Source organism: Haliotis rubra, unplaced genomic scaffold (genome assembly GCF_003918875.1).
Source record: "Haliotis rubra isolate DU_JTF1 unplaced genomic scaffold, ASM391887v1 Scf2002, whole genome shotgun sequence".
NCBI lineage: Eukaryota > Metazoa > Mollusca > Gastropoda > Lepetellida > Haliotidae > Haliotis > Haliotis rubra.
The window spans coordinates 16780-41304 of NW_025766007.1; the positions used below are offsets into that span (position 1 = coordinate 16780).

The following is a 24525-nucleotide window of genomic DNA, read 5'->3' on the forward strand; positions in this document are numbered from 1 at the left end:
ACTCTCTTTTACAGAGAGATGCGGGAGGCGGGAGGGGAACTTACCCAGGTCCCCCCGTCTAAGGCTAAAAAGCCGCGCTCTAAGGGAAAAAAATCCCGTAGCCAGTCCCCTTCTCCCGCTCCTGGTAGCGGTTTTGATATGACTATAATCACACAGATGTTTCAGCAGCACGCAGACTCGATGAGGTCCCTCGTTCATGAGACGGTTGGAGGACTCCGGCAGGAGTTCCTCGCCCACTCTGAGCGTGGGGCGGAGAGTCTGGGGGGGGGATCGCCGAGCCCGGCTCGATCCCTAGGCCTTGAGGCGTCTGTCGACCCGTTGCCTCTGGCTTCGGGTCCGGACGCCTCGGCTGCCCCGGAGGGGGAGGTGCTCCCAGTCCCCCTCTCGGAGTTGGCGCAGGGACCGTTGATGATTCCTGGGGTTCCGATCCCTGCGCCCTCCCGCCCCATGAGAGCGGAGGCACCAGTTCTGCCTGGTATGCCTCCAGCGTCTCGGGACCGGGGTCCGTGCATGCCTGCAGGCACTGACGCGGGGCGCTCTGTCTGCTCCTCCCTCTCTGTTGTTCCTAGTGCTAGGCAGCCCACCGGGTCGGGGTTCGGGTCCTCTTCGCGAGGAGACCCAGCCTCAGACTCGGGCTCGGGCGCCGAGTCGATGGATACTGGGGAGGTCGAGGAGCAGGAGGGTGCCTTCCGTTTCTCTTCGGCTCTGCGGGAGGTCCGGCAAAGGATTGCCGAGTACCTACCCCAGGCCAAGCTGTGCCTGTTAGCAGCTCGACTCGGGCTGAGTTCCGCTTGCCAGGCGCAGGCGCTTGCCCCTAGGCAGCCTCACGCAGACGCAGCTCCGCATTCTTCCATCGTTAGTCCAGGACGTGGTCGATCCCCTCTTGTCTGGTTCTCGCCTCCGTTTTGACTTGCCGGAGCTTGTCCGGAGATACCAGCTTGGGGAGGATTCCCTGTTCGTGGTACCTATCGCGGGATGAGTGTGTATTCACTTCAGTCGCCTTTGGGGAGGCTCGGCTTCCTCCGAGCAGCCCGCTGCTCGGCAAGGGCGTGTGACTCCACCGCTTGCCCTCGCTGGCGCTCCCCGCATGCATGCACCGCACCTACGCAGGAGGTTTACAGGAACGCTTATGCAGCAGGTCAGGGTGGTGGTCCATGAGGCCTACCTCTCCTCGATTCAGAGGTCGGCCCTGGAGGCGGAGGGGCATGCTGGTGATGTTTCACCGCATGTCGCGGCTCCTCCGCAGTTGTCTGAAGTGCAGGCCCACCTCGCGCTGACTCTTTGGCGGTCCGCTAAGGCCGACGGTGATGTGCGCAGTCATGGGGATGCGCAAGCTGTGGCTGTCGACGCCTCGCTACTCGGCAGCCACACAGCAGACCTTGCTGGCCCTCCCTTCCGCCTGGGAGCCACCTCTTCCAGGGGCACAGCAGGTCATACGGGAGGCTGCCGCTGCAGCTACCTCCTTCAAGGACTCTAAGGCCTTGTTGAGCACCCGCTGGTGTCTCGCCTCAGGCCTCCGCTCCACCTTCCTCCGCAGAGGGGTGCAGCCTACACCCGAAGTCCGCTGGCTGGCTTCGCCGCTTGGCAGGGGTAAGCGGAGGCACAGGTCCGCCAAGGGTAAGGGCAAGGAGCAGTCCTCGACTAGCTCCCAGCCTTTTCAAGGGCGCTGGAGGTCTGCCCCGACCTCCCGCTAACCCATCAGGGTTGTCGATCAAGCCGCGGTGTCACGCCCAGTCAGCTCCGCTACTCGGGACGACGACGCCGCCTCTTACCCGACGCCCCAGTGGGAGGTCGCTTCTCTATTCCTACCGGAATGGGAGAAGGCTACACAAAACACTTGGGTGCTGTCCACCATCAGTGTAGGCCATTTACCACTGTGGAAGCTAGGTCCGCCCGACTTCACCCGCATACGCCGCGACCCGTGCCGCCATGTCAGGCAAGGGCGGACATATTGCGCGACGACGGTTCAGGCTCTGCTGGACAAGTCCGCAATCGAAAGCGATTCCACCGGGAGAGGAACAGGCGGATTTTACTCCACGCACTTCCTCGTCTCCCAAGAAAGACGGCGGGTTCCGGCCCCATTCTCAACCTCAAGGGGTTGAACCGCGATGCTAGAAGTACCATCCTTCAAGATGGAGACACTGCGCCGGTGATCTCATCTGTTCAGCCCGGGCGATTGGCTCACGCCAATCGACCTCAAGGATGTGATTCTGCATGTGCCCATACATCCATCGCTCAAGCAGTACCTTCGGTTCTCTTACGACGGGATGTGTTACCAATTCACGGTGCTCCCCTTCGCATATCGACCGCCCCAAGGGTGTTCACCAAGCTCATGTTAGTCCCGCTACCCTCGCCGCCGCAAGGAAGGCGTTGTTACCCTTACTCTCGACGACTGGTTGCTCGGAGCACTAACACAGCCAGCGAGCCTAGATGCTACTCACACAGTGATAGACATTCTAGTTCGACTGGGGTGGATCATCAACCTCAAGAAACCGACCTGGTACCCACCCAGGACTTGGTTTTTCTCGGGCGCAGGTTCCAAACGCACAAGGATCTAGTTTCCTTTGTCGCCCTAATCGATCACCAGAGTACGGGAGATGGTGTCTTCGCTCTCTCCCAGCCCCAGGCACCAGCACGGACTTGGCTCCGCCTACTGGGCCATATGGCGGCTTAATTTATCTCTGTAGTGTGGCGGGCGCTGTTGAGGATGCTCTATACAGCAAGCTTTGGCGAAGTCTGTGGGCTCACTCGGAGGACCTGGAGCGCAGTCTCACAGTCCCCGGTGGTTGACACCTCACCTTCAGTGGTGGACCAATGTCGGAATCTCACCAGGGGGTCCCCTTGAAATCCCGACGCCAGCTCTCACAGTTCAGACCGGCGCGCCCCTCACGGGCTGGGGTGTTCTGGGCAGTCTGTCGGTGTCCGGACTCTGGTCCGAAGTCAAGCCCACCTTCACATCAACGTGTTGGAACTGAGAGCTGTGCGTTGGTTTTCGAGCGCTTCAGAGAGCATGTCCAGGGCCAGGTAGTCCGCCTTCAGTTGGACAACCCAGACGCCATGTCGCACATCCTGAAGCAAGGCGGCACGGTGTCCCCAGCGCCTCCGGGAGGCGGGACTTTCTCCTCTGGTGCACCAGTGCGCATTGTCAGGTACTCCCTGTTTATCTCCCGGGCTGGAGAACGCGGCGAGCAGACGCCAGCCTCTCGCCGGATCCTGGCCCCGCGACGAGTGGATGCTCGACAGGCAGATTTTCAGAGTTATCTCCCAGTTGTACCGGTCGCTCCAGGTGGATCTGTTTGCATCCGGGCGGGATCTAATCAGACACCCGTGTTCTGCTCTCGGAATACCGACCCAGGGCGCTGGCTGCCGACGCCTTCCTGCTGGATTGGACGGGCAAAGTGCTCTGGGCGCTCCCGCCGCTACCACTCATTCCCCGTGTCCTTTCACAGCTGTCCACCCAGCCAGCTCGGCTGCTTGTGCTACTGGCACCGCTTTGGCCGTCACAGAGCTGGTTTCCGTAATTCTCAGGTTTCTGGCTCAGCCTCCTGTTCTATTACCTTTACTTAATCGACATTCTCACTCAGAACGGAGTGCCCCACCCAAATCCAAGGATTCAGTGGGTGGCTTGGCCTCTGTCAGGTCTAGCCTCGAGGCACGCCGGAATTCCTGCAGCAGTTGCAGACACAATTCTGGCTTCGGAGGCGGATTCACAAACGCTCAGTATGAGGATAGGTGGTCCCGCTATGGCGCGCCGCTGGTGTTCAGATAGGGGATTGCAGATCCCTTTTCTGCGGATTTAGTCCGAAAGTATTGGAGTTTTTGCATGCCGCTTTGGAAGAAGGCCTGGCGGCTTCACCATGGCTACTCCACCGCTATTTCCACTTTTCACACCCCTGTCGATGGTGCTCTTCTGGGGCAGCACCCTCTCGTGACAGCGCCGCTGGCGCTGAACGGGTTCGACCTGCTGTCAGGCTTAACCAGCCCACCTTTGGGATTTGTCAATTGTGCTCGATTGGCTGTCCGTCCAACTTCTCACACCTATCGGCTATTTCCATTCAGTTGTTAACTTGGAAGGCTGTTTTTCTGGTGGCGGTAACGCCTGGGCGTAGGGTCGGCGATTTACATGCTATGTCGTCCCGACCCGGGCGCTGACTGTGTTTCACACTGATCGCGGTCAGTATTCGCCTCCCGGATACGCATCACCCAAGGTCGATCACGCTTCCATGTGACAGCTCCTATCGAACTTCCCACTCTTACCCAGCCTTCCACATCGGGACCTCTGCAACGCAGCACTCACCCGCTGGATGTCCGTCAAGACCCTCAAAGTCTATATCAAACTTAACGCAGGGAACTGCACGGGTACCCAGCTGTTCTGTTGTTACGGTGGTATGGAAGGCTGGTGTGCCAGCGCAGCAAGCAGACTTTGTCTCGCTGGCTAGTTTCGTATTTGTGCCGCTTATCAGGCTAAGGGCAAGCCTCCCCTGAGGGGTTGAAGGCTCACTTGGTCAGGGCAGTAGCCGCATCAAAAGCTTTTGCATCGCACTCCCCATTGAAGAGATCTGCTCTGCCGCTATTTGGAGCCGCCTAGCACGCTTATTCGGCATTATCAGCTCGATACACATTCCCCGTAATCATGCGAAGCTTTGGTCGCTCTGTTCTCTCCAGTGGACAGTGTCCTGCCACCCTGACCGAGTGAGTCTTGGTTCATTGGTTTTGTTTGACGCTACTGTACAATACTGTGTGTTATTGACATGTCCGCTACTGGGAGCTAACTACCCACATTTCGATTCTCTACGGAGTATTAAAGTCGATTGTGAGTGTTTGACATTCCCCCCTACGGTGCTCACTAATCGACACGTGGTGGGTGGGGCTTTGTTTACATTCGTACCATGTGCGATTGCCTATGCTAACATTTGGAGGTCGTCTTTGAGCACAAATCCTCCTGTCGGTTCCCCTCCCATAATGCCTCTCGCGGACGCGAAAACTGGGACATACGACAGGTGAGTGTCATGGCGTCTGTTACATTTTTTTCCATTAACGATAGCTATTTGTGTGTGCTTGGACAGAATTCCCTCCTCCCTGGCCTCCGGTCTTTGGGAGTCTGTGTTTATGCATAATATGTACCCCAAGGACGATCTCTATGAAGAAGAATTAACCAAACCTGAAGAGGTTTTCAATTCTTCGAAGAGAGTCGTCCTTGGGGTAGGGCCTCCCGCCTCCCCGCAATTCTGTTCACTGATATATTCAGCAGAAGGAATGATGATATGGGCCTAGGTGCTTACCCAGTTGGTGCTCATGCGTAACGGGAGGTAACTCCGTGAGGTGGGGGCCGTATAATAAATAAAAGAGTGTATTTATTGTACAATCTTTTTATTCAAAAAACATTGATACAACTGTCACAGGACATTTTCAGCTTGGAAAATGCATAATATGTACCCCAAGGACGACTCTCTTCGAAGAATTTAAAACCTCTTCAGGTTTGGTTAAGTTTCATTAAACGCCTTTTTCAGAAGAATATATCAAACAATAAATTATGGCTATTAACTCATTTGAAACTTTTCATGTGATCAGAGTCAAAGTTTCATTTGCTGTAGGCCTTGTTGAATTATATTTTAGATATACTGTGACAGATAGTTTACAGAAATTTTATTTTAAATTTTACATCTCTGCCACAACTTCAGCAGATGTCTATCATATGTGTCTGGTCTCAAACTTGGCTTTTATTTCAGTTGAACCCAGGAAAGGCTGCCCGAGTATTCCAAGCATGTAGTGCATGTATTCGGCACAACATCCAGGTGGCGCTGTACATCCTGCCTCACGTGGTTGTGCAGGTCCTGCAGGATGGACGGGGCGAGGACGTTCAGGAGGTATGTATACATGCTTTATCTTCAGGCAGTTACTTCATGGCAGTGTAAATATGCTGGCTCCGCAAGGACTCAGGGGTACATGGGTGCCCTGCAACTATGCTGATTATAACAGGTTACTGAATGCATTATTTACAGGTTTCAGATAGACAGATTAATTAAAAAGAGCACCTGTTAATTAAGTCAATGAAAACAGAAAGACTTTATTCATGTTTTGTCAGTTAATGTAGAAAGTCCCCCATGATAAAAATTATTTTAAAATAATTCCTTAATTCTTTCATAGGTCATAGGTAAATCTCAATAAAATTAACGTACAACAAGAAAGCCTGTGACTTTTTGTTGTAGATCTACACTGAGATATTAGAGGTGATCAACCAGGTGAAGAAACCTGACACTCGACATCGAAGCCCGTCTGACTTCCGCCACAAGAGTGCCCAGACAGTGTTCTCTGTCCTGGACTATCTGGCCAAGTGGTGTCGGCACCGAGCACAGGCCAAGCCAGCTGCCAACTCCAGCACTAGACGTATGTCAAGGAGCCCATAGATACTAAATGAACTACTCACAACGTACACTGAGTCCTCAGTACTACAGGCTTGTAGTAAATATCAGGATAAATGGGGATCGGATGGTTCTTGTCTGGTTTGCTGATAGCACATGATCTCATACAAGGAAAGATCTTTGATTTTACCTTCAATCTCTGATTTCCCTTGACTCAAGTATTTACAGGGGTTGATATCATCGACAGGCTATCGGTGTCGACTGAATTCATTTGACCATTTCCCGTATAGGCCCAGATGAATTCATTCATTGGGCGAGTATTGGTCTTTACCATGTTTGTCGTAAGATAGGCAACTAACAGGATTGGGTGGTCAGACTTGCAGATTTGTTTAATGCATGGCATCATATCCCAGATTGATGCTAGTTGTGTCAGTAAATGGATTGTCTGGTCCAGATTCAATTACTTAGCTGGAAAATTGCTGAGTGCAGCATTTGACGACAAACAAACAAAACTAGGTCAAGACAGTGTATTTAGTTCTCTGTGTGATAGTCATATCTTGTCTCTGTATAACACAAGTTATTGTATGCATACTACCAGCATGGTGCAGATGGAAACAAGCGACAAAGAAATAGCCATAGAGAATCAGACTTCCGAGGATAGCCTGGTATCACTCCAAATAATATTAGTTCCTCCTCCCCTCTTGTCATAAACTCAGTTGTTGAATTCTTTGAACAGTTTGTCTCACATAAAGACAGTGATCTTCAAAAACACCTTGATTTTGTTCAGGTAACTCTATTAAATGTACAACAAATGTATACGAAGCTTGTTTACAAGGCAACAAAGCAATTGAGTTTGTGTTGAATTTTTGTAAATGCATATTGATTTTAGATTTTAACTGAATCTTGAAGTCGTCTGCCACTTGCTTCCTTATAGATGTTGATGTTGGTGGGTTGGTTTTGGCATAGAGGAGTTCTTTTAGTGACCACAATTTGAAATCGCGGAGTTGCATCCCTTTGGTGTGGTTTGTGGTTTTGACCAGACTGGTGAATGTGTCAACCTGTATTAATTATATGCCAAGATGTAGCTGAAGAAGTGTTCAGGAGGTAGACATGATAAAGGATAAAGTTGGTTTGTCATGGCTTCTTAGAGATACATGTGAAAATGTGTTGATTGGGAAATGTAGCTGTGGAAAACACTGGGCCAAATGTCCACCTGAATATTGTGTTCCTCCAGCCTGTATGTTGCTATGGATGAGCCTGACGGAGTTCTGGGTGTGGCAGCCATTAGAGAGACACCGTCGTCGACACTGATGCAGCAGATACTCACACATGAGAGTCTGGGTATGTGGCATTGCTGTTTGATCTATTGGTTGATTATGTCACTATATCTTTATGTCAATTTGGGGTCACAATTGATCCCTGTTAACAAATATATGACATCTCTGAAAATGGGATTCCAGTGGTTTTATTGTGTCTCCACAACTAACAGCAGTTATGTTGCTGTATTATCAGTGCAGCCTTTATCAGCATTCAAAATGCCTAGTTGTCCACTAGCCCGAGACTATTAAGTTATGCTGAAGACAAGTTAAAAGTCCAGTGATCGTACTGAAGATCATGTGAGGGTTATAATTCTCAATAATTTCTGAATGTTTATATTTGCTGAATAAGTTTGACTCAAAGTGTAAACGCACAAAACAGTCTGGTCTCATTTAAGCAAAACTAGCTGCTACCTCCACTAAATTTTCCGCTAGTTCTCTGTTGTAATTATTTTTTGATTCACTCTTTTTCTAACTTTTATTTTCTCAACCTGTCACTCATACACCTTCTCATATTCTCGTTTTGTTCCTCGCTCACTCGTTCACGCACTCACTCACTCACTCACTCACTCACTCCAGGCCAGCAGCAGGATGCCCAGGCATGTTATGAGCAGGCTATCCAGAAGGAACCGGATGAAGTCAGCCACCACCAGGGTCTGCTGGCCAGTCTCATGGAGCTTGGTCAGCTGAACAAGGCACTGCTGCACACCACCGGGGTCATTGCCGAGAAGTGAGTATATGGAAGTCTGTTGTTTATGAACAAATATTATATGACAGTATTTATTTGGAATAGGTTATCTGAATATGTTTGGATGTGCACAATATTTGTTGAACAAGTCCAGTCAGGCAGTTGTGGCAATATTTGTCAAGTATTTTAGGGCAAACAGTATCCGTACTTTCAGCAGAGTAAGATGGATACATTTTTGCAGATTTCAATTTTATTACCACTTACATTTTTAAGGTGTGTCATGCAGTTGTTTTTGTACATCTCAGACCAGCCTGGAAAGCTCAGCTGAACGCCTACAGGATCGAGGCCTCCTGGAAGTTGGGCAGCTGGGATAAACTGGAGATGTTCTGTCACGGAGAAACTCACCGGCGGAACTGGGCAGTTGGAGTGGGCCGGGTTCTGCTGGCAGCTAAGGACAAGGTAAGCCCATTCCCACTGGGCTGACGTGGAACCCAGCCAATAAAATGGTAGATTGTGCTTGTCGATTATATGAAGAGAAGCAGTTTATTCAAGGGGTTGTAGGACCCACCCTACCTAACAATAGCTTTCCATCAACTGGCTTTCATCAACCTACTTATCCTGTATACTATCTGTGTTATCAACCTCTTCTATTGTATAAACAACTCAATTTCGCCTCATTCTTCATATACTGTCCAAACATCTCATGTTTATATATCACCCAAAATTACTTCTCATGTATAACTTGCTTGACAATCGACATTAGAATCTATGTCGACATGTCGCCTATACAGAATAAGGAGGTGAGGTGAAATTGGGGTTAACGCCGTGCTTGAGAATATTTCGCTCATATGACGTGCATGCTGTGTGTGTATGTGCGGCTGCTTGTACTAGCCCAGACTTAAGCTGGTTTTATAGTGCTAGCCCACTGAGATACCATGCCGCAGTGAAGCATGAATACCCCATTCAGACACATTATACAGACTCCGAAAGCCAACCAGTCCTTGTTGTACCCATTAATGCCGAAATGCCAGGCAGGGACCAACAAGTACCATATTTTAACGCCTTGGTATGACGCTGTCGGGATCGAACCCGCGACCTTTCACAAGCTATACAGAATAAAGAAGTTGTATATCCATAAAAATAGTCCTCATCCTTCAATAGCTTTTGTTGATCCTCAATGCTGCTGTACCATATGTTATATTTGGGATTGCACTTTCTTAGTAAAGTACAGATTCTGGTACTTCTGCTGTTGGATGTTGAAGACATTGATTTGAAATCCTTGTTTTTTATTATATTTTCAGGGTTCGAAATACCCCATATATTAGCGTGCCATGGCACGGTAAATATTGAAATGGCTCGAAAAATATTCCCGGTGCCCTTATGGCACGCCTAATTTTTTATAGACATAACTCACCTTTAGTCATTTAATCCCCAAAACAAAACACTTAGGCAAATGACAAACAAGCAAAAACATTTATTGACTTTATCGCCCAGGAAATCACTGGAATTATGATGGATGATAAAGAAATCTGGTTGTTTTTCCATTTAGAGTGATGGGAGTACTGATAGTTTGGTTATTGAAGAGGAAATTGTGTATGTTCTTCTGAAACAGAAGACATATTAGTGATAACAGAAAACAGGTTACATTTGTTGTGAGATCATCATCATTGCTACAGTTATTTATTCTAAAAACATGTGGGCACACTTGATTTCTGAAAGGCACATTTAAAATATTTTCCTGGTGCCCAAAGGCACACTTAGATAAAAAAAAGTATTTCTATCCCTGATTTTTTCAAAAACTGAATTAGGGTGACATCAGTGAATCATTTTATAATCCATAAGCCGAAAGAGAAATACAGCATCTGAAGAACATTAATAGTGTAATGTTCTCAACTGCATCAGTTTTTCACTGATCGATATAGCATCTCAGTCAGCAATATCTCGGCAGGGGACTCCAGAAATGGGTTTCACTCAAAACTCCCCATGTAAAAAACTGAACGCTTTGACCACTAGTCTACCATTGCCCCTGTAGCATCTCAGACTGTAGTATGAAGTTATAAGGATGACACCACGTTGCTTGTCCCTGCAGAAGGAGGAAGAGTTCTGTAAGCAGCTGGAGATAGTTCGACGTGAGCAGATGGGACCTCTGTCTGCTGCCAGCATGGAGATGGGTTCATACCACCGAGGATATGAGAATATTTGCAGGTAACCTATGGGATCAGACTAATATCAGTGTCTATAAGCCACGGGGCTCACTGTCTGACTGCCAGTGAAACTGCTGTCATGGTTACAGATACATGTAGCAAAAGAATCGAGGGTCCCACTTCGCCTCCCCAGACTATTGTATGGTACCAGTAATGAGCACAGATACAGCAAATCAAAATCAGCTCCAAATGAAGGTTGTTCTTGAAAAATAATTATCAACATCTTGAACAACTTTGTTTGAGAAAGCATGGCCTGGTTCAGTGTTTTTGAGAATGTTTGCAATCTGAAGCCCAAGCAAATTGCTTCATTCATTAGTCAACATTCAGGATGTAAGCATGAAGTATCATTGTTGGAGACACCCACAAAATGTCAAATCATGAGAATCAGTGGATTGGTGTTAAGCAGCAGGGGTGGAAATAACCCATTGCCCGACGTCCGAGTCCAGTGTTTTTTTTCTGTCGGGCAAGCAAATTTGTATATCACACTGTACCGGTGTCCAGTTGACTTTCCAATGTTAATTATGTTGTATATTTTTTAAAAATCAACAAGAAAACGGATGGTATAGTGGGAAAATTATCAGGGCAAGTGATTTTACACGTGCCACTGTTCCAGAGTACACTAGCAATTTTATAGTTATTTCCACCCCTGTTTTAAAGCAGAACTTCAGTTTGTATGTTCTTTGGTTTGGTTGATATTGTTTGCTTCAGTTACATCTGTTGTTTGAATTTCAGTGTCTGTAGCCGAACTTCTGCATTGGCTGTTTATGTTTCAGGCTGCATATGTTGAACGAGATCGAGCAGGTGATGAGAGTGTTGCGGGACTTCCCTGTACACTGTGTTGACTCAGGAGACTCTGCTGCCAAGATGGCACCTGAAGAGCTGATCAAGCAGTGGCAGGACCGCATACAGATGTGTCAGGTAGGGGCAGGACCGCATACAGATGTGTCAGGTGGGGGCAGGACCGCATACAGATGTGTCAGGTAGGGGCAGGACCGCATACAGATGTGTCAGGTAGGGGCAGGACCGCATACAGATGTGTCAGGTAAGTGCAGGAGGCGCATACAGATGTGTCTGGATGTGGGGGCAGGACCGCATACAGATGTCAGGTGGGGGCAGGAGGCGCATACAGATGTGTGGGGCAGGATGGGGCAGGACCGCATACAGATGTGTCATGTGTCAGGTGGGGGCAGGACTGGGGTCAGAACCGCATACAGATGGTCAGGGGCAGGACTGCATACAGACCACATACAGGTCAGGTGGGGCAGGACTGCATACAGATGGTCAGGTGGGGGCAGAACCGCATACAGATGTGTGTCAGGTACAGATGTGTCCAGGCAGGACTGCATACACAGATGTGTCAGTCAGGTGGGGCAGGACTGCATACAGATGTGTGTCAGGTACAGAGGTCAGGGGGCAGAGACCAGGTGGGGCATACAGATGTGTCAGGTGGGGGCAGGACTGCATACAGATGTGTCAGGTGGGGCAGAACAGATGTGCATACAGATACAGATGTCAGGTAGGGGCAGGACCGCATACAAATGTGGCAGGTGGGGGCCTGACCACATACAGGTGGGGGGCAGAACCGCATACAGATATGTGGTTGATACAATGTCAATGAGTTGATCACTACTGGACGCTTTCAGACCATCTGCAACATAGCAGAGAATGAATTCAATCATTGAATTGACTTTCATGGTACACAGCTTTATTGATACTGTTGATGTGTTAAGCAGCCTTCACACGGAAAACTAAAGTTTGACAACAGATGTTGTCAAACTTTCGTGTCATTTGAGCGCCATCTCTCTATCGGTGCGGTCACAAGACAATTTCATTGACTGCGATTGGTTGTTTATGAACAACATGAGTTTGACAACACTTCACACGTCAAACAACACCGAAATTCTTGTTCATAGAGATCGTCCTTGGGGTACATATTATGCATTTTCCAAACTGAAAATGTCCTGTGACAATTGTATCAATGTTTTTTGAATAAAAAGATTGTACAATAAATAAACTTTTTTATTTATTATACGGCCCCCACCCACGGAGTTACCTCCCGTTGCGCATGCGCACCAACTGGGTAAGCTCCTAGGCCCGTATCATCATTCCTTTTGCTGTCACTGCCATGAACAGACACGAATGTGCCGTGCAGAGCTGACTTTATCCGAGATAAAGAACATGTCTGAGACAACACCACCTGTATGTATGGTCTTTATTGCCTAATGAAAGGAACAGTAAAGCTTTGCAGTTGGTTGTTTCATATTGTGACTTTGTATTAATTATTTACGCTAACTTTCCCGTGGTTTACGCGACACGCTGTTCTGCCATGGCGGAAGTTTAGCGTGCCACATGGTCGTAATATTGCGTATTGAACCCACTATTTCTTCCCCGCGTGGTAGCCTTCACGTATTTTTCAATGTTTTCTGTATATATATGTTGCTATGCGCCGTTAGCTACATGCTTGCGTGTTTGCTTTCAGGCCTTTACCTCCTGTTCGGTCTGTGGACAAAGCATTCCACGGGCCGACAGGCATGACCAATGTGTGGCCTGCCTGGAGAAAACCGGCCATGACGCCGAAGTGTGTACTATCTGTCTTGGGTTTTTCCCCCGTGCCCAAAAAGGGAGGGCAGCTTACACTCTCTTTTATAGAGAGATGCGAGAGGCGGGCGGGGAACTTACCCAGGTCCCCCCGTCTAAGACCCAAAAGCGGTCTCGTAAGGGAAAAAAATCCCACAGCCAATCCCCCTCTCCCGCTACTACTGGTGGGTTTGACATGTCATTAATGACTCAATTATTTCAGCAACATATGGACTCGGTGAAGTCCTTGTCCATGAGTCTGTTGGAGGGTTCCGGCAGGAGTTCCTCGCTCACTCTGGACGGGGGGCGGAGAGTCAGGGGGTGGGATCGCCGGGCTCGGCTCGATCCCTCAGCCTTGAGGCGTCTGTAGACCCGTTGCCTCTGGCTTCGGGTCCGGACGCCTCAGCTGCCCCGGAGGGGGAGGTGCTCCCAGTCCCCCTCTCGGAGTTGGCGCAGGGACCGTTGAGTATTCCTGGGGTTCCGATCCCTGCGCCCTCCCGCCCCATGAGAGCGGAGGCACCAGTTCTGCCTGGTATGCCTCCAGCGTCTCGGGACCGGGGTCCGTGCACGCTTGCAGGCGCTGACGCGGGGCACTCTGTCTGCTCCTCCCTCTCTGTGGTTCCTAGTGCTAGGCAGCCCACCGGGTCAGGGTTAGGGTCCTTTTCGAGGAGACCCAGCCTCTGACTCGGGCTTGGGCGCCGAGTCGATGGATACTGGGGAGGTAGAGGAGCATGACGGTGCTTCATTTTTCGCGGCTCTGCGGGAGGTCCGCAAAGGATTGCCGAGTACCTACCCCAGGCCGCGGTGCCTGTTAGCAGCTCGGACTCGGCTGAGTTCCGCTTGCCAGGCGAGGCGTTTGCCCCTAGGCAGCCTACGCAGACGCAGCTCCGCATTCTGCCCTCGTTAGTACAGGACGTGGTGGATCCCCTCTTGTCTGGTTCTCGCCTCTCCGATTTGACTTGCCGGAGCTTGTCAGGAGATACCAGCTTGGGGAGGATTCCCTGTTCGTGGTACCTATCGTGGACGAGTGTGTTACTCCACCGTTTTACTTCCGTCGCCCTGGGGGGAGGCTCGACTTCCTCCGGAGCAGCTCCGGCTGCTCGGCAAGGGCGTGTTACTCCACCGTTTGCCCTCGCGGGCGCCCCCCTGCAGCATGCATACCGTACCTACGAGGAGGTTTACCGGAACGCCATGCAGCAGGTCAGGGTGGTGGTCCATGAGGCCTACCTCTCCTCGATACAGAGGTCGGCCCTGGAGGCGGAGGGGCATGCTGGTGACGTTTCGCCGCATGTCGTGCTGCTCCGTCAGCTATCGGAAGTACAGGCCCACCTCGCGAGCGACTCTTTGCGGTCTGCTGCGTCGACGGCGCAAGCTGTGGCTGTTGATGTCTCGGTACTCGGCAGCGACACAGCAGACCTTGCTGGCCCTCCCATTCCGTCTGGGAGCGACCCTCTTTCCAGGGGCACAGCAGGTCATTCGGGAGGCTGCCGCTGCAGCTACCTCCTTCAAGGACTCTAAGGCCTTGTTGGAGCACCCGCGGGTGTCTCGCCCCCACGCTCCCGTTCCACCTTCCTCCGCCGGGTGCAGCCTACACCCGAGTCTGCCGGCTGGCTTCGGCCGCTTGGTAGGGGTAGGCGGTGGAACCGGTCCGCCAAGGGTAGGGGCAAGGAACAGTCCTCGTTGACTAGCTCCCAGCCTTTTCGCGGGCGCGGGAGGTCTGCCCCGACCTCCCGTTAACCCATCAGGCCCGTGTGTCACGCCCAGTCAGCTCCGCTACTCGGGACAACGCACGCGCTCCTACCCCAAATCCCAGTGGGAGGCCGCCTCTCTCTATTCCTGCCGGAATGGGAGAAGGCTACCAACAATGCTTGGGTGCTGTCCACCGTCAGCATCGGCCATTTACCACTGTGGAAGCGAGGTCCGCCCGACTTCACCGGCATACGCCGCACTCCGGTGCCGTCATGTCAGGCAAGGGCGGACATATTGCGAGACGAAGTCCAGGCTCTGCTGGACAAGTCCGCAATCGAGAGCATTCCACCGGGAGAGGAACAGGCGGGATTTTACTCCACGTACTTCCTCGTCCAGAAGAAAGACGGCGGGTTCCGTCCCATTCTCAACCTCAAGGGTTGAACCGCGATGCTAGAAGTACCATCCTTCAAGATGGAGACACTGCGCCGGTGATCTCATCTGTTCAGCCCGGCGATTGGCTCACGCCAATCGACCTAAAGGATGCGCGATTCAGCATGTGCCCATACATCCATCGCTCAAGCAGTACCTTCGGTTCTCTTTATGACGGGATGTGTTACCAATTCAGGGTGCTCCTCTTCGCATATCGACTGCCCCAAGGGTGTTCACCAAGCTCATGTTAGTCCGGCTACCCTCGCCGCCGCGAAGGAAGGTGTTGTTACCCTTACCTCGACGACTGGTTGCTCGGAGCACTAACACAGCCAGCGAAGTCTAGATGCTACTCACACAGTGATAGACATTCTAATCTCGACTGGGGTGGATCATCAACCTCAAGAAATCCGACCTGGTACCCACCCAGGACTTGGTTTTTCTTGGGGCGCGATTCCAAACACTCAAGGATCTCGTTTCCTTGTCGCCCGACCGGATCACCAGAGTTCGGGAGATGGTATCTTCGTTCCTCTCCCAGCCCCAGGCACCAGCACGGACTTGGCTCGCCTACTGGGCCATATGGCGGCGACGCATCTCTGTAGTGTATGGGCTGTTGAGGATGCGCCCTATACAGCAAGCTTTGGCAAGGCTGTGGGCTCACACGGAGGACCTTGAGCGCAGTCTCACAGTCCCCGGGTGGTTGACACCTCACCTTCAGTGGTGGACAAATGTCGGGAATCTCACCAGGGGGATCCCCTTGGAAATCCCGACGCCAGCTCTCACAGTTCAGACCGATGCGTCCCTCACGGGCTGGGGGGGTGTTCTGGGCAGTCTGTCGGTGTCCGGACTCTGGTCCGAAGCCGAAGCCCACCTTCACATCAACGTGTTGGAACTGAGAGCTGTGCGGTTGGTTTTCGAGCGCTTCAGAGAGCATGTCCGTGGCCAGGTAGTCCGTCTTCAGTTGGACAACCAGACGGCCATGTCGTACATCCTGAAGCAGGGCGGCACGGTGTCCCCAGCGGCTCCTCCGGGAGGTGGGACTTTCTCCTCTGGTGCCACCAGTGCGATTGTCAGGTACTCCCTGTTTATCTCCCGGGCTGGAGAACGTATGCGAGCAGACGCTGGCTTCTCCGCGCCGGATCCTGGCCCCGCGACGCAGTGGATGCTCGACAGGCAGATTTTCAGAGTAATCTCCCAGTTGTACGGGTCGCTCCAGGTGGATCTGTTTGCGTCCGGGCGGGACGTAATCAGACACCCGTGTTCTGCTCTCGAATACCGACCCAGGGTTGGCTGCCGACGCCTTCCTGCTGGATTGGACGGGCAAAGTGCTCTATGCTCCCGCCGCTACCACTCATTCCCCGTGTCCTTTCACAGCTGTCCACCCAGCCAGCTCGGCTGCTTGTGCTACTGGCACCGCTTTGGCCGCCACAGAGCTGGTTTCCGTAATTCTCAGGTTTCTGGCTCAGCCTCCTGTTCTATTACCTTTACGATCGGACATTCTCACTCAGAACGGAGCCCCACCCAAATCCACGGATTCAGTGGGTGGCTTGGCCTCTGTCAGGTCAGGTCTAGCCTCGAGGCACGCTGGAATTCCTGCAGCAGTTGCAGACACAATTCTGGCTTCGGTAGGCGGATTCGACAAACGCTCAGTATGAGGATAGGTGGTCCCGCTTATGCTGGTGTTCAGATAGGGGATTGCAGATCCCTTTCTCGCGGATTTAGTCCGAAAGTATTGGAGTTTTTGCAAGCTCGCTTTGGAAGAAGGCCTGGCTGCTTCGACCATCTCGTGGGCTACTCCACCGCTATTTCCACTTTTCACACCCCTGTCGATGGTGCTCTTTCTGGGGCAGCACCTCTCAGACAGCGCTTCGCTGCGCTGAACGGTTCGACCTGCTCTCAGGCCGTAACCAGTCCACCTTGGGATTTGTCAATTGTGCTCGATTGGCTGTCCGTCCAACTTTCTCACACCTATCGGCTATTTCCATTCAGTTGTTAACTTGGAAGGCTGTTTTTCTGGTGGCGTAACATCTGGACGTAGGGTCGGCGATTTACATGCTATGTCGCCCCAACCCGGGCGCTGACTGTGTTTCACACTGATCGTGTCAGCATTCGCCTCCGGATACTTAATACACCAAGGTCGATCACGCTTCCATGTGACAGCTCCTATCGAACTTCCCACTCTTACCCAGCCTTCCACATCGGGACCTCTCCTACGCAGCACTCACCCGCTGGATGTCCGTGAAGACGCCAAAGTCTATATCAAACTAACGCAGGGAATCTGCAGACGGGTACCCAGCTGTTCTGTTGTTAATGGTGGCGGAAGGCTGGTGTGCCAGCAGCAAGCAGACTTTGTCTCGCTGGCTAGTTTCGTATTTGTGCCGCTTTATCAGGCTAAGGGCAAGCCTCCCCTGAGGGGTTGAAGGCTCACTCGGTCAGGGCAGTAGCCGCGATCAAAGCTTTTGCATCGGCACTCCCCATTGAAGAGATCTGCTCTGCCGCTATTTGGAGCCGGCCAAGACGCTTATATCGCACTATCAGCTCGATACACATTCCCGTAATCGTGCGAGCTTTGGCCGTTCTGTTCTCTCCAGTGGACAGTGTCCTGCCACCCTGACCAAGTGAGTCTTGGTTTATTGGTTTGTTTATTGACGCTGCTGTACAATAATGTGTATTATTGACCTATCCGCTACTAGGAGCTAACTACCCCCTTTCGATTCTCTCAGGAGTTATTAAGTCGATTCTGAGCAGTTTTGACATTCCCCCCTACGGTGCTCACTAATCGACACGTGGTGGGTGGGGTTTTGTTGACATTCGTACCATGTGCGATTGCCTATGCTAAACGTATGGAGGTCGTCTTTGTGCACAATTCCTCCCTGTCAGTTCCCCTCCCATAATGCCTCTCGCGGAAGCGCAACTGGGACAAGTGACAGGTGAGTGTTATGGCGTCTGTTCAATTTTTTTCCATGATACGATCGCTATTTGTGTGTGCTTGACAGAATTCCCTCCTCCCTGGCCTCCGGTCTTTGGGAGTCTGTGTTTATGCATAATATGTACCCCAAGGACGATCTCTATGAAGAAGAATTAACCAAACCTGAAGAGGTTTTCAATTCTTCGAAGAGAGTCGCCCTGGGTAGGGCCTCCCGCTCCCCAAGCAATTCTGTTCACTGATATATTCAGCAGAAGGAATGATGATACGGGCCTAGGAGCTTACTCCAGTTGGAAAGCATGCTAACGGGAGGTAACTCCGTGAGGTGGGGGCCGTATAATAAATAAAAAAGTTTATTTATTGTACAATCTTTTTATTCAAAAAACATTGATAGAACTGTCACAGGACATTTTCAGTTTGGAAAATGCATAATATGTACCCCAAGGACGACTCTCTTCGAAGAATTGAAAACCTCTTCAGGTTTGGTTAGGTTTGATGGATAAGTTGGTGAGAATAGAGACCGATCCTGTTCCTCGACAACAGTTTGACAACTCTGAAATTGGTGTTGGTGGCGAGTTGTTGAATGTTCACACTCTCAAACTCGAGTTTTGTCCCAACTTAAGTTTGCCTTGTGAAGGCCGCTTTAGTGATTTCAAACTACAGCTGCATTGTGCAGGGATGCCAATTTTCCACGGATTTTATTTCAAATTGTTCAATTGTGAATCGTCTAAATCCATTGAGAAACCATCAACTCGATGAGACAATATTAAATTTTCAGCTGAAAATAGATTTTCCTGTTGCCATCCCTGATTGTGGCATGCAGATAATTCAGTTGTACAGGATGTAGAGGGTAGGAACTCCATGTCTTGCCATGAGTTATTCTTAAGATTTGTTTTACAGATATTTTTTGTGTTAAATATGTGTGTATTTGAATCTTATTTCATGACTTCAGTCATCTTTCCGAATCCAAGACCCTATCCTGACCTTGAGACGGACCCTGTTGACCCTGTGTCAGTCGGACCATGACCTCAGCACCATGGTGGGCAAGTCGTGGCTCTGGAGCACCAAAGTGGCCAGGAAGTAAGTTGCAACATCACAATCATAACACCAGTAAGTCTCAAAGTCATAACCCCAGTAGGCCACCATATCACAGTCATAACACCAGTAGGCCACCACATGATAGTCATAACACCAGTAGGTCACCATATCACAGTCATAACACCAGTAGGTCATCACATCACAGTCATAACACCAGTAGGTCACCACATCACAGTCATAACACCAGTAGGTCATCACATCACAGTCATAACACCAGTAGGTCACCATATCACAGTCATAACACCAGTAGGTCACCACATGACAGTGATAACACCAGTAGGTCACCACATCACAGTCATAACACCAGTAGGTCATCACATCACAGTCATAACACCAGTAGGTCACCACATCACAGTCATAACACCAGTAGGTCATCACATCACAGTCATAACACCAGTAGGTCACCACATCACAGTCATAACACCAGTAGGTCACCACATCACAGTCATAACCCCAGTAGGTCACCACATCACAGTCACAACCCCAGTAGGTCACCACATCACAGTCACAACCCCAGTAGGTCACCACATCAAAGTCATAACGCCAGGAAAAATGAACACTCTTCACTGAAATGTACCTTTTTGCACTGTAAACTTCATCTCTAAGAAAAATAACTTCACATGCTTGTTTCCATCAATGATGGCACACCAGCTATTGTATAAAAGTTGTCTTCTCAGTACATATGGGAATAAGTTGGAAATGCTACTTTCAGCAGTCTTTTAAATCTATCACAGTAAAGTCACCATAGGTTCACACATGCAGGGAATCAAACCCAGATCATTTCCAGAATCAGCAAGCGCTTTAACCTTCATGGCTACCCTTCAGTGTTATGCAAGACAATTCCACCCACAGCAAGCAAACTTTTTAAAGTGAAACATATTTACAGTGCTCCGGAGAATTATTGACTTATTTTATTATATATGTTCTTTCAGATCAGCATATCTCCAGACGGCATACACCTGTCTACTGCAAGCCAGCACCTTCAGTCTGCCCGAGTTCTTCCTGGAGAAGGCAAAGTGGCTCTGGGAAAAGGTAGATCCCTGTTTCTACTCATTAGTACTGCTCACTCTCAGGTTTGGATTCCATGCTGTATAGGCCCCCAGTACCTTGTGGGTGTCATCCAAGACCATGGAGAATGATCTGTTGCTGATACTGTTTAACATTGGTAATCCCTGCTGTATAGGCCCCCAGTACCTTGTGCCTGTCATCCAAGACCATGGAGAATGATCTGTTGCTGATACTGTTTAACAATGGTAATCCCTGCTGTATAGGCCCCCAGTACCTTGTGCGTGTCATCCAAGACCATGGAGAATGATCTGTTGCTGATACTGTTTAACAATGGTAATGCCTGCTGTATAGGCCCCCAGTACCTTGTGCGTGTCATCCAAGACCATGGAGAATGATCTGTTGCTGATACTGTTTAACAATGGTAATGCCTGCTGTATAGACCCCAGTACCTTGTGCATGTCATCCAAGACAATGATCTGTTGCTGATACTGTTATAACAATGGTAATGCCTGCTGTGTATGCCCCCCCAGTACAAGCATGTCATCCAAGACCATGGAGAATGATCTGTTGCTGATACTGTTTAACAATGGTAATGCCTGCTGTATAGGCCCCCAGTACCTTGTGCGTGTCATCCAAGACCATGGAGAATGATCTGTTGCTGATACTGTTTAACAATGGTAATGCCTGCTGTATAGACCCCAGTACCTTGTGCATGTCATCCAAGACAATGATCTGTTGCTGATACTGTTTAACAATGGTAATCCCTGCTGTATAGGCCCCCAGTACCTTGTGCATGTCATCCAAGACCATGGAGAATGATCTGTTGCTGATACTGTTTAACAATGGTAATCCCTGCTGTATAGGCCCTCAGTACCTTGTGCGGTCATCCAAGACAATGATCTGTTGCTGATACTGTTTAACAAAGGGTAATGCCTGCTGTATAGGCCCCAGTACCTTGTGCATGTCATCCAAGACAATGATCTGTTGCTGATACTGTTTAACAATGGTAATCCCTGCTGTATAGGCCCCCAGTACCTTGTGCATGTCATCCAAGACCATGGAGAATGATCTGTTGCTGATACTGTTTAACAATGGTAATCCCTGCTGTATAGGCCCCAGTACCTTGTGCATGTCATCCAAGACCATGGAGAATGATCTGTTGCTGATACTGTTATAACAATGGTAATGCCTGCTGTATAGGCCCCCAGTACCTTGTGCCTGTCATCCAAGACCATGGAGAATGATCTGTTGCTGATACTGTTTAACAATGGTAATGCCTGCTGTATAGGCCCCCAGTACCTTGTGCGTGTCATCCAAGACCATGGAGAATGATCTGTTGCTGATACTGTTTAACAATGGTAATCCCTGCTGTATAGGCCCCCAGTACCTTGTGCGTGTCATCCAAGACCATGGAGAATGATCTGTTGCTGATACTGTTTAACAATGGTAATCCCTGCTGTATAGGCCCCCAGTACCTTGTGCGTGTCATCCAAGACCATGGAGAATGATCTGTTGCTGATACTGTTTAACAATGGTAATGCCTGCTGTATAGGCCCCCAGTACCTTGTGCGTGTCATCCAAGACCATGGAGAATGATCTGTTGCTGATACTGTTTAACAATGGTAATCCCTGCTGTATAGGCCCCCAGTACCTTGTGCATGTCATCCAAGACCATGGAGAATGATCTGTTGCTGATACTGTTTAACAATGGTAATCCCTGCTGTATAGGCCCCCAGTACCTTGTGCATGTCATCCAAGACAATGATCTGTTACTGATACTGTTTAACAATGGTAATGCCTGCTGTATAGGCCCCCAGTACCTTGTGCGTGTCATCCAAGACCATGGAGAATGATCTGTTGCTGATACTGTTTAACAATGGTAATCCCTGCTGTATAGGCCCCCAGTACCTTGTGCATGTCATCCAAGACCATGGAGAATGATCTGTTGCTGATACTGTTTAACAATGGTAATGCCTGCTGTATAGGCCCCCAGTACCTTGTGCGTGTCATCCAAGACCATGGAGAATGATCTGTTGCTGATACTGTTTAACAATGGTAATCCCTGCTGTATAGGCCCCCAGGACCTTGTGCATGTCATCCAAGACCATGGAGAATGATCTGTTGCTGATACTGTTTAACAATGGTAATCCCTGCTGTATAGGCCCCCAGTACCTGTGCGTGTCATCCAAGACCATGGAGAATGATCTGTTGCTGATACTGTTTACCAATGGTAATCCCTGGCCAAATTAGTTCCAGGATGCTGAGTTATAGCTGAAAAATTGCTGATTGAAACTATTTATTAATTGAATGATCTGTTTTGGGCACCATACCAGTTGTTTGATTTTGCATACGTTTCTCTGTTTAGTCAGACTCTTAAGTCAAGCCAAACGTAAAGATTGATTTGTAGGATCAGGAACAAAGACTTTGTATTGTGGTCTATATTGCTTAGTGAGGCGTAAAACTATACTCACTCACTCACTCTATTGTGGTCTGATAGTATGTTCAAGTATTGTTCCAACCTGAATGGCAGATCTGCTTTAGGGACTAAATACATTGCAGTATTCCTAGGTGAGAATTACGTCGACTAAAAGGGGATTGTATGAGATGGCCAGGATCTAATCAGAAAGATGTTTCAAGTCAGAAATGACTATATATTTTCAGTTTCTCAGTGTGCTGTGTTTGTGTTGTCAGGGCAACAATGATGAGGCTCTTACGTGTTTGGAGAAAGGTATTTCTGTCAACTTCAACAACATGTCCCAGCTGAAAATGGACAACTCGGATGAAGGCAAGCAGAAGAAGAAGACATATGCTCAAGTAAGTGTCCACAGATTGAGGTAGTGTGATAGTGGATGCCTTTTGAAAAAAAGGTGCCAAGGGTTTTCGGGGCAACATTCCTTAGTATATGTGGATTCTATTGTCTCTTAGCAAATATCACTAACTTGTTACAATTGACTGATCAGTCAAACTGTTAGTCTTTATACAAGTCAAGGCAATGGGGTAGCCTTGTGGTTGAAGCGTTCGCTCGTCGCGCCAAAGACCCAGGTTCGATTCCCCACATAGGTACAATGTTTGAAGCCCATTTCTGTTGTACCCTGCTGTGATGTTGCTGGAATATTGCTAAAAGTGGCTTAAAACTAAACTCACTCATTCACTCACTCACTCACTCTATGCCAGGTTATTTTATTTATTCTACCAAGGGGAAATTCTCATAAGTCCATTCACTTGTACAAGCTAAATTACTTTCAAACCACAGTACATACTTGACTGATATAAAACAAATCATGCAAACAATCAGCCTACAGTACTCTCCCATGCCAAGCTGACATGTTCACTGACGGTGTGTACATTGCCAGGGCTTGTTGCTGTATGGGCGTTACAGCGAGGACACCTCCAGTCTGGAGAGCAATGCCATCATGAAGCAGTACAAGGATGTGATCGACATCTACCCCAGGTGGGAGGATGGCCACTTCTACCTGGCCAAGTATTATGACAAGATCATGATGGCTCTCATTGATGACAAGGAGAAGCCAGAGAAGCAGGGGTAGGTATCTCGCTCCACATTCACACGAGCCACTCTGGTCTGATCAGGTTTTTGGAGTAGAGAAATTATGCACAGTCATTGTCACCCGCAACCATATCTTGATGCATACAGTTTATGAAACAATTTATCCATATCGTATTGAGTGGTAGTTTTGTTAAATTAAATATTTGAACACGATTTGAACTGTCACTTTAGACACTTCTAACCATTATGGATTCCTGCCACTGTTGACCCGTTAAGGTCCGGGTTAGAATGAGCCTTCAGTAACCCATGCTTGTCGAATAAGAGGCGACTAACGGGATAGGGTGGTCAGGCTCGCTGACTTCGTTGACACATGACACATGTCATCGGTTCCCAATTGTGCAGATCGATGCTCATGCTGTTGATCACTGGATTGTCTGGTCCAGACTCGATCACTTACAGACCGCTGCCACTAGACTCTGGTTTCTGGTGTTCCCCGCCGTGATATTGCTGGAATATTGCTAAAAGCTGCGTAAAATCAAACTCACTCACTCTAAGGTCTTCAGTGCCAGGTGTTTGTGGCTTGAGAGGGTAGATAACTCTTGTCGCTGCGGCTTCAGAGGCCTTAGGGACCAAAATATATGACTTGAGTAAACTTTCATGACCAGCTCCATGACTGTGCTGACAGCTGACCAATCTATGTTAATGGAACTACTGCTTCATTTCGCG

At 49.4% G+C, this 24525-nt stretch overlaps 1 protein-coding gene across 1 annotated transcript in view; it reads left to right on the forward strand.

The window, feature by feature from the left end:
* Positions 1-24525, forward strand: part of LOC124275664 (serine/threonine-protein kinase ATR-like) — a 55604-nt gene that overhangs the window by 11355 nt on the left and 19724 nt on the right. The window contains 11 exon segments of the mRNA XM_046711287.1: positions 5730-5867; positions 6210-6399; positions 7644-7703; positions 8258-8408; positions 8672-8825; positions 10456-10571; positions 11344-11488; positions 19141-19268; positions 20219-20318; positions 22986-23108; positions 23648-23835. Of these exon segments, the coding sequence (XP_046567243.1) occupies positions 5730-5867; positions 6210-6399; positions 7644-7703; positions 8258-8408; positions 8672-8825; positions 10456-10571; positions 11344-11488; positions 19141-19268; positions 20219-20318; positions 22986-23108; positions 23648-23835 (1493 nt within the window).